At 40.2% G+C, this 16525-nt stretch overlaps 1 protein-coding gene and 1 pseudogene across 3 annotated transcripts in view; one reads left to right on the top strand and one right to left on the bottom strand.

Moving 5' to 3' along the window:
• The window catches only part of RAD54L2 (RAD54 like 2), a 73925-nt gene that overhangs the window by 13033 nt on the left and 44367 nt on the right, over positions 1 to 16525 (top strand). For 2 of the 3 annotated variants that reach the window (XM_045530104.1, XM_045530106.1), the window contains one exon: positions 12132 to 12324. In XM_045530104.1, the coding sequence (XP_045386060.1) occupies positions 12186 to 12324 (139 nt within the window). In that variant the 5' untranslated portion in view covers positions 12132 to 12185. Of the gene's footprint in view, positions 1 to 980; positions 1026 to 12131; positions 12325 to 16525 lie in introns of all 3 variants that reach the window. The other variant, XM_045530105.1, reaches the window with a different exon arrangement.
• LOC123623393 lies at positions 736 to 3417 on the bottom strand (annotated as a pseudogene).

The raw sequence follows: 16525 nt of genomic DNA, 5'->3' as shown, positions 1-16525 counted from the left end.
TCAGAAGCCTCTGGCAGAACCATCTGTTTCGTATATTGGTAGATTTGGTCATGAACCTTACCAGGTCTGTCTTGCAAGCTCTGGTTAGGGCAAAGTAGAATTCACTGATTGACCTAACCTGTGCTATCAGCCCAAATTCCTCCACCAAAGACCTGTGACCTGGTCTCATCTGTCAGCTGGTCACTGTTACCCTTGCTCTTCATCTACTGACTCTGCAGATCAAATATTTTTTTAAAATTTCTTAGATGTTTAGAGGAAGACTTCATTTATTTTTTAAATCAAAATCGTCAGCCATGGCACCAGTTTAAAGATCAATTCCATGTTGAAGGCATTTTGGTAAGTTTTTCTCCCTTGAAAATTCACTTCTCTTACTATTCCATAAATGAAATAGCAAAGAATGACTTGTGAAGTATACAGTCAACACATTCCTTAAGAGAAATCAACTGTGTAATAGTAGTAACAGCAAATAGCCTATCGAAATAGAAACTATTAATCTTTCACATTTAATGTGTCTAAATTTTGTCTCCACTGATACTCTTCCCCGGGTTATATCTCTCCAGCTTCCTAACCTCTCATAAGGAATCTTGAATCTTTATATTTTAATTTGATTTTTATTTTTTAGACTGAATTACTTTTACTAATATACACATCAAGTTATTGAAACAGTGACTTCATGTAATTTTCCTATTAAAGATGGCACTTACAAGTACAAAGATGCAGAGACGTCTACAGTCTTTAGATGTTTACTTGAAAAGATTGTTCAACAGCAGTTTGATATTGGGTTTCCTCATCTAGCTAAAGATTCACAAATTCTCCACAAACTGATTTAGATGACTAACACAATTTATAGTAATCTAGATAGGATCTCTCCAAGGAAGAGACACACAAATAGGACCTGTCACAGGAACTCCCTGAAATAAGTGATTACTGTTACAGTGATTCAGTAAATACTGTCTAATAAAATCTGATTCTTGACATAGGTAACACTTAAAGGTTGGATGCCCAGAAGAACTTGTATTCTCTTGGTAAGTTTTTTTGTCATCAGATGTGGACATTACTGTTCTCTATTGGACAGAACATTACTGTTCTCTATTGAATCTTGAGAGATCTGAAAGTTTGGAATGATAGAAGAAACACCGTATTCGTCCTGATAATTCCTTTTTTTTCTTTTGAGACAGGCTTTTGCTCTGTCACCTGGGCTAGAGTGCAGTTACATCATCATAGCTTACTGCAACCTCAAACTCCTGGGCTCAAGTGATCCACCTGCCTCAGCCTCCCAAGTAGCTGGGACCGCAGGCTCATGCTACCACACCCAGCTAATTTTTCTATTTTTTGTAGAGATGGTGTCTTGCTCTTGCTCAGGTTGGTCTTGAATTCCTGGCCTCAAGCGATCCTCTCATCTCAGCCTACCAAAGTGCTAGGATTACAGACATGAGCCACTGCACCTGGCCTCATCCTGATACTCCTTATAAGATTTGTAATCATGTCTCATGCAATAGAATTTAATCTGTTTTGCACAGCATCTGCAGCTACCGGAAACCTTCCTCGTGGTAATTTCAAGGTCTAGGATTCATTCAAGACATGCTCTTTCTCTTCTAGTCACATTTCCATGATACAGGGGACAATGTATTCCACTTTCTCTCATTGCAGTCAGGAAACATTTTCTATGGAAAATGTGCTGATAGGCCATAGTCTGCATGGGTATCTTGAGCACCTCATGACAGGGCAGTAGAAATCATCTTCAGTGCAGGATGTGGCTGTGGAGAGCTCCACAGCTGTGGTGGGGGTTGGGGGAACGAGACCAATGGCAGTGGCAGCCACCAAGGTGATGATGGCAGCCTTGGGCCTGACTTTCTGCGCCAGAGTCTTGAATCTTAGGGTAGAACATTTGGTTCTTGCTGCTTCTATAAATTTTTCCTTTGGCTTAACATGGAGAATAATTTATGTCTCAGATATCTTAAATTTAGTAACTTTGTTGTCTTATACTTGGTAAATCTTTGCCTCCCATGACTGCTTCAGATCCAAACTGATACGTTCCAGAACCCCACTGGGTTCCCTTCTTTTTTTTTTTTTTAAGACAGAGTCTCGCTCTGTTGCCCTGGCTAGAGTGCAATGGCATCATCAAGGCTCACTGCAACCTCAAACTCCTGGGCTCGAGCTATCCTCCTGCCTCAGTCTCCCGAGTAGCTGAGACTACAGGTGCACGCCACAATGTCTGGCTAATTTTTCTATTTTTAGTAGAGACAGGGTCTCACTCTTGCTAAGGCTGGTCTCAAACTCCTGAGCGCAAGCAGTCCTCCTGTCTTGACCTCCCAGCTTGCTAGGATTAATAGGTGTGAGCCACTACACCCAGCCCCGGTTCCCTTGACTATGGGTGAGCCTTTCCATGTCGGTTATTCTAACTGTCTATGAGTTCTTTCCTTCCCTACTGTTTATTCATTCATTGTTTGTAGAATTGGTTTATCCAGTTTTGTCTTAGAGGAATACCTGTTTCCTGGACGTGGGGCCAAGTTTTTACTTAACTTTCAGGTAAAACTGTCCCCCAGCTGCTGCTCCAGAGATGAACTCTCTGAAACCAGTTTTATTTGTTTAGGAACCAGATAGCACATATTACGGTTATACATGTATTGGAAATAAAAGCAACCTCTCCCTAAATGGAACATTGGTTGCCTATGTGAGAACCAATGTACTGATGTGTACTGGGCAGTCCCAGCTACAGGGGCTTCTAAGTGGGCTGGAGCCACTGTAAGGCTATCCAGTATTCTCATGAGAGACACTGTAAAGTGTGTTTCACATCTATGTATGATTTGTTTGTGTTGTGCTAAATTATTGAGTGACTATTATATTGCTAGGTCATATATTATGTGAACCCTCACAGCACCTTAGGTGTAGGTGTCATTACCCCAGTTGTACAGATGACCAGAAACTAAGTAATTTGCTCCAGTTAAGTGGTGCCATTAAATCAGGTCTCTCTGACACCAAAGAGCTCCCACCCTATGATATACCTATTGCCTCCTCAGCAGTGCTAAGCCGAAATATGTGTGGCATCTGCTCTCCAGCCTGAGCTGGTGTCTGAGGAGGAGGCACTCTGGGCCCTGGTAAGGGAAACCTAGAAAAGAAACTTCATGTGTCTTTTACTCTTTCTTTGAGGCTTGAAGAACAAATACTCACCTAGTTTGTTTTACCTCTCAAATAGTTTTCAAAGCTGGTCTTTCCTCTGGCTTTTTAACTGGCCTTCTGTTTCTTATCCCCTGTTATTCCTTCTTGCATATTTCTTCCAGCAGATTTTTCTTCCAGACCCATATTTTGAATACTCACAATGTGCTACATACTGAGCTGTGTATCTTCATAGTATAATTTGTATTTGTTCACCACTTGATCTTCATAAGCAACCTTGAAGGATGGGAATACTTCCATTTCGAAGTAAGGAAACTGTGGCCCAGAGAGATTAAGTAACTTGCTCAGGGTCGCATAGCAAAATGAGGTGGGACTTGTTCTCAGTTTGAAACTGCATACATATGTGCTTAACATTAACATGCAATGCCATAGAGTGCCATCTTTATAAAAGACAGATCTGATTGTGTCATTCTGCTCTTGCTTAGAGGGTAAAATCCAATCTCCTTAGCAGGTATCCAAGGTGCTCTATGATCTTGGCCCTGTTACTTCTCCAGGCTCATTTTTTACTATTCTCCCATACTTCCTACTTTGTGCGTCATTAATTCAAACTTCTTGGATTTCTTTAAACACAGTCTGCCCTTGCTAGTCTCTGAATCATTGTTCATGAAATTCCCTATCTTTGACCTCTTCCCCAGTTTCCCCCAGTCCATACCTCTGCCTTCTTCCCCACTCCCTGGACATTCCTATTGTCTAATTTTTTCTCTGAAACTCACTTTGGGCCTCACTCTTCATAATGCTTTTTGCCTTTTCTGACCTGAGCTGTATATCTTTGTGTCCCTAGTTAGATGGTAGTTGTTTAATAAGTCTTTATTGAGCTGAACGGAATTTCTGGAGATGTGACTCTCTAGAAGCATACATTCCACAGAGTACCAAAGCTTATACAGTGGTGAGCTGTTTTGTTAACATAAACAACTTGGAGTAGGTAAGGGTCAGTTTCTGACCTGAAGGATGTAAACTTATTATTAATAAGAAGACCTGCAGTTTTTCAGATTTTGGTATCTGGATGTGTTCAAACTCTCTTTGTAGAACCATTTTCTTCCTCCTGTTTTAAATTGCATCTCTATTGCTATTTAGTATTCTTTTTTAGATTAATACCCTAGGAGGCTGTATCCTTAAGTAATGGCTTTGGTTTCCTGTGGTGCAAAAACTTCCAAGTATTGATACTCATTCATCCCTTCTGTTCTATTCTTTCTCTGAAGATTCATAGAACAACTGGATCTAAAACCTCAGAGTCTCTTTATGTCGGGGTATAGAGAATGTGCATTTTAGTAAAAGAACCTCCTGGTTTTTATGCTATGGTTTCCTCCCAGTGTGTTTATCAAAAATCATCAAGGTCAGCAGTTAAAATGTAATAATACCATTGCATTTGCTTTATCATTTTGCTGAGAAATCATTTTGTTTGTTAACTCTTTTTTCTGTGTTTAGGCATTTTGTACTACATTTGGTTAATGTTTGTTTTTGTTTTTATTTTTTTTGAGTCAAGGTCTCACTGTGTTGCCCAGGCTGGAGTGCAGTGGTGTGATCATAGTAGTTCACTGCAACTTCATACTCCTGGGCTCAAGTGATCCTCTTGCCTCAGCCTCCCAAATAGCTGAGACCACACCCAGCTAATTTTTCTATTTTTTGTAGAGATGAGGTCTTACTATGTTGCCCAGTCTGGTCTCGAACTCCTGGCCTCAATTGATCCCCCTGCCTCAGCCTCCCAAAGTGCTAGGATTCAAGGTGTAAGTCACTGTACCCCTGGCCATTTAGTGAGTTTTAACTGATTGTTAAATCTGCAGATAATGAAAGTATTGACTATCCCTGACACTGGAAAATGCCCAAGTGTGGGAGGATTAGTTATTAAGTGATAGAATTATCAGCTTGTCCTCCACAGATCATGACCTCTTTTCTTTCACTGAAGCTCCTCTCAAATAATTACCTAAACAGGCTTTGGTTATTTCTAGATCTTCCTTAAAAATCTGCTACTTCCTGTCAAGTTTAGAGGCAGCCCAAAGTGGGACAACTTTTGGAAAGCAAAATTAAATAATTGTTTCAGTTATCAGTGGGCTTTTCAGGGGTTTGAGTCTGTTGACTATAGCATCTTTATCCTGGTGTTGATGGCTTGTACAGATATAAGCCTTCTGAATTGTTGGAGGCTGCTGCTAGGGCCTGGAAATCTACAGGCCAGGCACATTTTCTACTCTTTTCCCAAATTGCAATGAAATGGTTAGACACTGACTGACACCCAAAAACAAGGGATGCTTCACTCTGGGCCACAGAATGCATTAGGTTCGGAGTCCTATATTGAACGTAACTGAAAATATGAGGTTTGTTATCTAGGATGCCTAACAGTATGTAAACATAGAATAAGGAGTTAGGAATGGAGGGGCTGTTGGAGTCTGCACTTTAGCCTTCCAAAGAAGGTTAATTAGAATTATTACGATTCAGCAAAGCATAGACATTGGCTTCTTGGCTAAACTAGATATAGCCTGTTGAAGAAACTGGCTCAAATGTAATATAATAGAGGGAAAAAAAGAATTATGAGAGAACAGTCACAGCTTTGCAGGAGCATGTAGTGTATGTTATTTATATGTTTATAATAGGATGCTGTTTAGAAACAGCTTTTCATTTGAAGAACTTGTGTTTGAGTCCTTTCTACAAGTTCAAATGAGGGGAGCCTATTTTTTCTTATTTTGTTGATGACAGTGGAGAATATGTGACTCCTGAAGTCAATGTTTAGAGCTGAGATTAGAACAAAGAGGCCTTTTCATTCCAGTTTTTCTTTCTTTGTGATATCTGAAAATTTGAGGGAGGAGACCATAGATCTTAGAGTCTTATAGTATTAGAATAGCAGTTCTCAAATTTTTGAGTCTTAGGACCCTTTTATACTTTTAAAAGTTATTGAGGACCCCAAGGAGGTTTTGTTCATGTCGGTTATATCTCACAATATCTGCTCTATTAGAAATTAAAACAGGATTTAAAAAATGTTAATGTATTTAAAAATAATAAACTCACATTAACATAAATAAGATTTTTAATGAAAAATAACTTTTCTAAAACAAAAAAATTAGAAGAGTAGAATTGTTTCACACATTTGAAAATTTGAAAATGTCTCGCTAAATAGAGACAGCTGGATTCTCAGACGTATATCTAGTCTGTTGTGACTTATTGTTTTGTTGTTGACTTACTACATTGTTGAAGTACATAAAGAAAAACCAACCTCACACAGAAATGTAGCTGGAAAAGGGAGTGTGTTTTAATAGTCTTTTCAGCTAATTGTGTGTATTCTTTGATACTGTGCCAAAACTCTGACAAGTCATAGTTTCTTAAAGGTTAATGGTAATATGGAATTTGAAACCGATCAAGGAACTTTTTGTACTCTGTTACATAAAAATCCATTGGTCTGTCTTGCACTTTGAATCACTCTTTAAACCATGTATGGCTTTGACTTTGTGACTCCATTGAAAGGGTCTCAAGGACCCCCAGGTCTGTGGACCACCCTTTGAGAACTGCTATCTTAGAATCTGTAAGAGATCTTGAAGATTAACTCAGGCCCATCTCTCTCCTGGGCTGGAATAAGAGGAATGCTTGAAGCTGAGGGAGAACTGACTTGCCCAAAGTCATGCAGCTAATAACCTGTAGAGCTGAGGCTGGAATTTAGATTTCTTAACTGATTCTGTAGACATGTCTCTAGTGCCTCTGCTGTGCTTGGTGCTGATTCCGTGGGCCAGGCTCCATGGCCTTTTGGAGATAGTTATCTCCTGTGGCCTTGCTCCTTGGAGTCTTGAATGTGTTTGTTCGCTTTTCCTTTCTTATTTTGTCTTAAGGTCCAAATCACCAAAAGTCTCATATTTTCAATTAAAAGATGTTGAGCCATGTCACTTTAACTCTGTGGCTGCTTGGGGTATACCTAAATGTGTTTTTAAGTAACTGGTGTACTCAAAAGGCATCTGGACTACATGGAGATTTGAAGTACACATTGGGTGTGATTGGAGCAGTGCATTGCCTTGCACAGGAAAAGTGTTTTGAAATAACTTTAACAGTCCACAGAGGATCTCTTAGCAGACTGGAAGAATCCTGTGGGTACTCAGTGAGTACTATATGTGGACTGTACTCTTTGTTTTATCTTTTAATTATATATTATAAATTCTTTGACTAATGGGTTTCTTTGGAGGGATGTTGCCCAAAGCTTTGGATTCAATGTTTTCCCCCCCTCCTCCCTGTAAATTAGCTTAGATCTAGGGTTTTGTGTATATTCTTCATGAAACAAAGTTGCACTTGCTATGGAATTGCCTTGAGACCATTTGAGGAAATTGAGTACTACTCAAAGTCACCAAAACTAACGAGGACATGGTGGTTTGGGAAGCATTCTTTTATTTAAAAGGTAGGATCATGATGCTGCCGAAGACCATAAGGACATCTTTGAAATTCTGTGGGCAGCCCCACAGTGATGAGGAAGTGTATGTGCGCCTGCAGTCCTATGATTTCAGTGTGGACTCTCTAAACATGGTCTGCTTTATGAACAAAGGCTTTGCTTGTGTGTGTGTGTGTTTCCTTCTGTATATTACACCTCCACTCCCAACCTCCAGATCTCTAAGGGCTGTGCCCAAATGCTTAATTCTGCTGTTTCTTGGCCAGGCACCGCTATATAGACAGGTGTCGTTGTCTTTGAACTTAGCAGGTCAGAACTACCTTTTCTTTCACTCTCAAGATTGCTATGAGGGGCTGGACTGGGATTAGCTGTGGGTTTCTTCATAATTATAGCATCCTTTTAGCAACCTCAATATATTAAACTGTAGATTTATTAACATACTTAGGGGTTAAATATTTGCTTTTCAGAGTGTTCTCTTTAGAGTTCTTTAAATAGCTAGTTCTCTAGTTTCATTAAAACAGAATTTGGTTCCCAGAATTTGCTTTGTAGGAACACAAGTCCTCATTAAGGTGCAGCACATTCATAATCCCTCTCCTAGTTTCTCTGAGTATTGGAGATAGAGCACCTCTTCACTGGAGATTAAAGCAGTATTTTACATGGAATGAGGAACAAATAAGGGAGATGCATTTTTTTCCTTATCACCTTTCCCCCTCATGTCTGTCTAACAATTCTAAGAGCTTGACTCAGTGCTGCCTTCCCTGTATTCTGAAAGCCTGTGTCCACATGGAGATATCTGTATGTGTGAATAAAACCCCTTAGAAACAGAAGGTAATTGTGTTGCTGCCCCTGAAGACCAGCTTTTCCTCAGCCATTTTCTCTTTGTTGCCTTTTTGAAGGAGATCAGTAACAGCAAAACCTACGCCTTAAGTAGTTACTATTGTTAAAAGGGGTGAGAAGAGAGCTGGGTCACCTTTGTAAAGAAATTTAGTGGCTGGTAGCAGGGAGGGAAAGAGAAAAACTAAATTTGGTGGGACTTAGGAACTCCACCACTTTCCAGTCTCTTCTCTATTGTGGATATGTGATGGCCTGGGCACTATTTTATTTTTTTAATTTAATTTAATTTTATTTTTTTGAGGCAGAGTCTCACTCTGTTGCCCAGGCTAGAGTGCTGTGGCATCAGCCTGGCTCACAGCAACCTCAAACTCCTGGGCTCAGGCAATCCTTCTCCCTCAGCCTCCCAAGCAGCTGGGATTACAGGCATGCACCACCATGCCTGGCTAATTTTTTCCGTATATATTTTTAGTTGTTCAGCTAATTTCTTTCTATTTTTAGTAGAGACGGGATCTCGTTCTTGCTCAGGCTGGTCTCGAACTCGTGAGCTCAAACAATCCATCCTCCTCGGCCTCCCAGAGTACTAAGATTATAGGCGTCTGGGTACTATTTTAAAGTATCCTCTGTTTTTAAAACATTTTGAGCAGGGGGCTGGATAAATATCTCTCATATTCTAATAGTATGTGTGGTTATTGGTTGTTTAATTGATGTTTGCTTCTCTCTATTAGGAGCTTGGGGCTGAGGTTGTTTTGAAGATGTTTGTTAGCTGGGAGTATATAGAAGGCTTTTCCTTATTACTATTTACTTCTAAGTGATTGTCATTTCACTACCACACAGTTTCTTCTCTAGAATGACAGGCATTCAGATTACCTAAAGATACCTGCTAATTAAAAATTGTTCTCTAAAAGCCACTCCATAATCAGCTAAGCACACTGCAAAGAAAACACTCCTAATCTCAAGAGTCCAAGATGAAATAGGGGTTATGCTGATTATGAACATTGACTTCCACAGAGTAGTTACTGATGAATTATTATATATTATTACTAATATTCAAAAATTAATTACACTACAAATGTTGAGAAGTAAATTTCACTTCCAAAGTTGTTGATATCTAATTGATTTACTACTTTCTTTCTAAAACCTACTAAATGAACTAGAGACAAAGGGGCTATTCCTACAGAGATTTGGAATCTGCCTGGTCATTAAATGGATAGTAGCTCAGCATTAGTTATATTAATTTGTATTTGTGGGTTACCTTTCTTCTCTGTCCCTTAATGCCCTTTGCTGTTGTTTCTGGAAGTGAGCTATTAATGCAAAAATTTAAATTTTTATTACTAAATCATTTCACAGCTGTTCTTTGCTCTAGTTGTCTTGAGAGGCTAGGTACATGAACCATTTAGACACACACTTTTTTTTTTTTTGAGACAAGATGTCACTCTGTTGCCCAGGCTAGTATACAGCGACATCATCGTAGCTCACTGCAAACTCAAACTCCTGGGCTCAAGCGATCTTCTTGCCTCAGCCTCCTGAGTAGGTGGGACTACAGGCACATGCCACCACACCTGGCCAATTTTTCTATTTTTTTGTAGAGATAGGGTCTTGCTCTTGCTCAGGCTAGTCTTGAATTCTTGGCCTCAAGCAATCCTCCCACCTCGGCCTCCCAAAATGCTAACATTGCAGGCATAAGCTACTGCAACTGGCAACATACTCTTAATTCCTATTATTTTTAACTCAAGGCGTTGCTAAACTGAAGTTCTAGTTTTCCAAAGCTCTAAATGATCCAGTTTGCTTTCCCTACCGCCACCTCGTTTTCTTTTCTGTTTTCTGTTCAGGAGAAGATAGAAGTTCTGTTTCAAATTGTGTCTGAACCTTAATAAGAGATTTCAGTTCTGGAATAGTTTTTGTATTGAATAATTAGAGACTTGTACTTTAGTTTTTATTTTGGGAGATGGGAGGAATTTGAGGATGACCTGATTGTTGATGTAGTTGTCTGTAGCAAGTTTGTCTTATAAAAGATTATTTACCTTGTTCTCTCCTCCCATTTTCATTATGAAAAATTTGATACACAGAAAAATGGAAAGAATTGGTCAGTGAATCTGCAAGTAAACATTTTGCTGTTATTTACTTTATCACAGAGCTACCCATCTAGCCATCTCTTTACCATGTTGTGTGGTTTTTTTTTTTTTTTTTACCCTCAAGAAGAAATGAGGGTAGATTTATAGCTAATAGTCAACGAGAGAGAGAGATAAACAGGCAGACATGCACAGTGCCTGGTATAGCAAGTTGGCAAATGAGGGAGTGCAGGTGAATGAATGAATAATCTGGGTAGGACATGCTTCTAGTGCTAGGATACAAAAATAAAATTCCCAGCTAAATTCTTGCTCTTAGGGGTTTACTGTTGGATCAGGACATGAGGCCAAAGAAGAAAAACCACTTTCCTAGGTAGCTCATATGCAGCCTTCAGTGAAGATTGATAGTGCGGTCAGCATGGCTATTGGAGTTCAGAAGAAGGAATATGATTCCAGAAGCCTGGGGAAGTTGGCAAAGGCTTCTTGGAAGAAATGGAGCTAGAACTGAGCTAAGAGATAGGAAAGAGCCTGAAAGCAGACATGGCCACAGGGGCATTCTGAGCTATGGGGAATCTGAAGTTCCCCACGTACTTGGGAAGAGTGACAGCATGATACAGAGTAAGTGCCCACTGGAAGTCCTTCATTCAGGTGATTAGAGAGTGAACTGTCCTCCTTCTGTGCTCCAGGGCTGGACTCTGCCTTGCTTTAGGCAGGATCCATTCCTTATTTCTTGAGTACTCCCAGTCACTCTTATTCCAGGGCTCTGCCCTTGGTGCTCATTCTGCCCAGAACACATTCCCTCCAGATGTCTATATGGCTTCTTTGCTTTCTGCTGGCCTCTGCTCAGTGAGAACTTCCTGACACTCCTATATAAAATAGCATCTCCTCCTGGCCCACATAAGTCCTTAGTACTCCCTAGATGTTTTGCTGTTTCTTGCTGTGTCTCCAAACCCTAAAATAGCACCTGTGATTATATATAGATCCTCCTCTATGTACAATGGTGTTACATCCCAGTAAACCTATTGTAAGTTGAAAATATTATAAGTTGAAAATGCATTTAATTCACTTAACCTACTGAACATCATAGCTTAGCCTAGTCTACCTTAAATGTGCTCAGAACACTTACATTATCTACAGTTGGGCAACATGGTAAACTATAGAGTACCATGATCACTTGGCTGAGTGGGAGCTTCAGGTCACTGCAGCTGCCCAGCATCACCAGAGAGTATAGTACTGCATATTAGTACCCTGGGAAAAGATCAAAATTCAAAATCTGAAGTACAGTTTCTACTGAGTGCATGTCACTTCAGCACCATCATAAAGTTGAAAAATCAGTAAGTTGAACCACCATAAGTCAGGTACTGTACATATATGTGTAGATAGGTATAGAGAGTTGGTATTAGAAAACAGTTGATGCAGGAAGGAATAAACAAATGGGATTGTGAGGTGTATGCTTTTTGTTGTTGTTACTTTAAAATATTTTCATGTGGAAGCAGCCAAGAGAAGCTTGAGTTGGGCAGAGTCACCAAAACGTGTCTCAGGACCAGTACACTCATAGGCAATGTTGAGATTTGGGTATGGTTAGTTTGCCTTGTTTGGAAAAGACCCAGGGAATTCATTTTCAGCATTTTTTTCTTTGAAAGATTTGTCCTTCTAAGTGAAATCCTTGGTGATTCTGATGCCTCCTGTCTTCCTCTTAGGACCCTTGCAGTGGACCATGAGTCGGTAATGCCCACTGAGGACCTCTGGGAGCCATGTCAGACGAATCCGCCTCAGGGAGCGATCCAGACCTGGACCCGGACGTGGAGCTGGAGGATGCGGAAGAGGAGGAGGAGGAGGAGGAGGTGGCAGTGGAGGAGCACGACAGGGATGAAGAGGAAGACATGCTGGATGGTGAGTGGCTCTAGTGAGTGACAGAGGTTGCCTTATTTTTTCTTCTAATGGAATTTCTGCTGGGAGAGTGTGGTGTTTCCAGGTAGGGTTCTTAGGTCATCCATAGCAAGAAGACACAGACTGGGAACTGAGCAACAGTGAACTCATATGCTCATTCCCAGGGAATGGATTGTTGTTCTTCCATATAAGGCTTGTTTTAGTGCTGGAAGAACCCTTAGCTCAACTTTGACAGATGTGTGGACTCAGGTCCAGAGATTTGAGAGGGGAGCATACTTGCCCAGTCAGTGGCAGAGTCCCTGTGGTAAGACTTTGCAATCTTTGAGCCTTTAGGTTCCCTTCCACAAAATGAAAACTCTGGAACCTGAGCTTTAGGTCTGCTGTTCTCTTGTTCTGGATGAAGACAAGGAAGGCTGGGCACATTTTCATGAACAAAAGGAATCACCAGAAAAAGGGACTGTGAATGAGCCTCGGGGAGCAGTCAGACCCTGTGACTGAAGGCACTTGGACGGACAAATGGAGGGCATTATGGGCTCTCCATTGCGTTTCAGATAGTCAGATTTTAGCATTTTGTTCTCAATTTAGATAACCAGCACCATTTCTTAAATTACGTATTTAAGCCAGATCTTTTTATTCTGTATTTGTTCTGTCTTCCTTCTCCCATTCACCAGAAAGTTTTTATCACCTTTTCCTGAGACAACTTGAATATCTATTGTTGGGAAGATTTTTTCAAAAGAGCATGAGTCAGAGTTTATAGTGATCTCCCTGTTAGAAATGAAGTAGTGCCAATTTTTAAAAATTATTATTCCCATTTTACATATGATGTAGTGCCAATTTTGATACCAGTTTCTGTCTTCCCTATCTGTGTGCCAGGGTTAGAGACATGAAAGAGCAGAGTGTTTGGGCATGCTGGGGGCAGAAAGAAGATTGTTTTGCAAACCTATGTCATAAAAGCATGCCAGACATTGACCTGGTTTTCAGAGTGACTTTGTAGGACCTTTAACACCCTTTCCCAATAATCCAGAGTGGGAGCTTCTGATTCTGGTTTTAATTTGCATTTCTTTGATTACTTAAGATGTTGAGCCCTTTTCCATATGCTGTGACCATTTTCACTTTTATGAACACATCTTTTGACCTTCTTCTACCTATTTCTAACTGATTTGTAGGAATTCTTTATATGTAGATAGGAGTCTTTTGTTGGACATATATATTGTAAATGCCTTCTCCCTCTACATTGCTTGATTTTTCACTCTCATAATTATGTTTCTGATAATAGGTGTTTTAACTTTAATGAAATAAAATTTATCATTTTTTTTTCCCTTTATGTTTAGTGCTTTTTGTGTCTTGTTCAAGAAATCTTTGTCTACCCTAAGGTCATGAAGATATACTCCTGTTATCTTCTAGAAGCTTTAATGTTTTACTTTAACATTTAAGTCTGTGATCCCTCTGAATTGATTTTTGTGTCATGTGGGGTAGGGGTCAAGGTTCATCCCCTTTCCCCCCAGTATGGTTATCTAATTGATCAGTACTCTGCATTGCATTTTTGTTGAACTCCTTATTGTAAACCAAGGCACAATACATGTATGGATCTGTCTCTGAACTCTCTATTTTGTTCCCACATATAATAGCTTTCAGGGAAATAGGAGTAGAAGGGAGATAATGCTGTGTGGTGGATTAGAGCATGGACTTTGGAGCCAGATCAACCACCTGATTTCAAATCTTATCTTTATTACTTATGGCTTTGTGAGGCAAGTGTCTTCGTCTGTAAAATGTGAACCATTAGAGCATGATCTCCTTGACAGGGCTGTTATGATGACTGAATGAATCAATGTTTGTAACATGAGTAAATATCTGAAGAAGGGTAATGAGCATTGCTAGTGGGCTAGGCCCAGTGCTCCTGTGAACAGAGCCGGTGACTGGAGAAGTTGTTGGATGGCCTTTGACATGACTAGGGATAGTTGGGTTCCATCTCTAGAAGGCTTCACCACAGACTTGGGGCTGGGACTATAGGTCTCCTGAAGGGAAGATGTTTTAAGTATTTCTGAATTGTTGTTTTCTGAAGTTTTCAAGTGGTCTTTGGTCCGACTGGGAATACAGAAGCAGGAAGTATTTGTTTTGAATTTGTATTTGCTTTGAATTTGATGTATGGTGAATACATCTAGTTTTGAATGTAGTTTCTCAAACAGTGTAATTACTTTCTCTCTGCAGCTTTATTGCAGGCATTACAGCTTAGCAACGTTGGGTACACAGTGGAATACAAAGGAAGGAACCTGGAGATGGCTTTCTGGAGGGCTAACCATTAAACTAAGACCTGAAAGAGAGCATGAGTTATATTTAAGTCATTAGAATCTAACATCTGTTAGATGAAGAGGTGGGGAAAGAGGAACACAGCATCAGCAAAGACCCAGAGACCCGTGAGAGCACTGTGCTTTTGAGGCTGGAGAGCATGGAGCCGAGGAGTGTGAGTGGAAGTGGTTGGAGGGGAGGTATGTGGTGATCAGAGAAAAGGCTCGAGGTGAGCAATCAGAAGAGGACTTAAGCATTTTAATTTTATCCTCAGTGCAGAGGGATAGTGTTGAAGTGTTGTGGAAGATCCTGGGTGGGTGAAGACTTATATGATCAGATTCAGAAAGCTCACTTCTCTGTAGGGTGGATTGGAGGGGAGCAAATCAGGAGGCAGGGAGACTGTGCAGAGGCTGGTGTAGGAATCCAGACCAGATGGTAGCAGTGGTATGGAGAACAGTACACTAGGTTATTTAGGAGTACTCTTTAGGTACAGAATCCATGATTGGGCATGAGGAGGAGAGAGGAGGCAAGGATGAGATTTTTTTTCTTTGATGGTGACATTGTGAGGTGTAAGGTTGTGGGAGAGCCACTGCTGAATGCTCTTCTAGCTTAGAGACTTTGTACTTAATGTTTTAGCTATCCTTATTTTATTCCTTTCTTTTCACCCACTAGGAGGTAAAGCTACTGTGGCCTCCCAGATAGATACGTATTTTCTTTGAATTTTCTATAGCCCCAAGGAAAAGGTTTGCTGTATTTTTTAAATGGCCAGTCAGAAAGGGCTTTACCTATTTTCTTTTTCCCTGACCAGAGTTTACTCTCCATGCTTTTGCATTCACAAAGTTAACAATTAAGGTTTCAACTAATAAGATAGTTCAGAAGGCTCATGACATGCATTAGTTTATTATTTTGCCAAGATATGGCTTTAAATGATGCTTTACTGCTTCTCAGCCTTTTGGCTAAGATCAAGTGTAAATGATGTTTGTTTTAGGCTGGGGTATGGGGACTCGTAATTTAGCTCTGCCCTACACAGCATCTACTTTTCAACCTTGCTCTTTTCTCATCTCCTAAATCAGAAATTCTTAAGGATCAGAAGGGATCATTTAAAATTTTCAGTTATACTTGAATGCATTTTTTTGGAGGAAATTATGTGCTATAGCTATAGCAGTATTCTCTAATTTGGGAAGTTTGCAAAGGTTTCAGACTTCTTACTTGCTTCCTGTGCTTTCCCAGCGTGGTATCTACCGAAAAGTCTGATGCTGTGCTTCTGAAAAGCCAGTCTTTATTCACAGCCCTTTCTCAACCACTGTTTTTTTTTTTTTTGTTTTGTTTTTGGTGAATTATAGCCTCAGTGCTTCAAAGTATTAACCAGTAAAATGGGAAAGTAAACTGAGTGATGTTGATTTTTTTTTTTTTTTCTTTTCCCTTCCTACAGATTACTAGCATGCTTTGGTTTGTTCATGGGACCAGTTTTACTGTCTTCTCTCTCAGAGTAACAGACACAACAGTGATAAATTTTGGAGGATTGGCTGGGGGGGTAGCTCACGCCTGAAATCCTAGCACTTTTGGAGGCTAAGGTGGTAGAATTATTTGAGCCCAGGAATTTGAGACCAGCCTGGGCAAAATCGAGACCCCATCTCTACTAAAAATAAAAACATTAGCCGAGCGTGGTGGTCCATGCCCATAGTCCCAGCTACTCAGGAGGCTGAGGCTGGAAGGTCACTTGAGCCCAGGAGTTTGAGGTTGTAGTGAGCAATGATGATGCCACTACAACTCTGGCCAGGGCAACAGAGTGAAACTCTGTCCCCACCCCCAAAATTTTTTTTTTGGAGGTGTCAATGAAAAAAAAAAGCCAAACTCTGTAAAATAATTTTAAAGAGATTTACTCTGAGCCAAATTTGAGGACCATGACCAGAGCCAC

Source organism: Lemur catta, chromosome 18, assembly GCF_020740605.2.
Source record: "Lemur catta isolate mLemCat1 chromosome 18, mLemCat1.pri, whole genome shotgun sequence".
Lineage (NCBI taxonomy): Eukaryota > Metazoa > Chordata > Mammalia > Primates > Lemuridae > Lemur > Lemur catta.
This window is presented reverse-complemented; position numbering and strand designations above follow the sequence as displayed.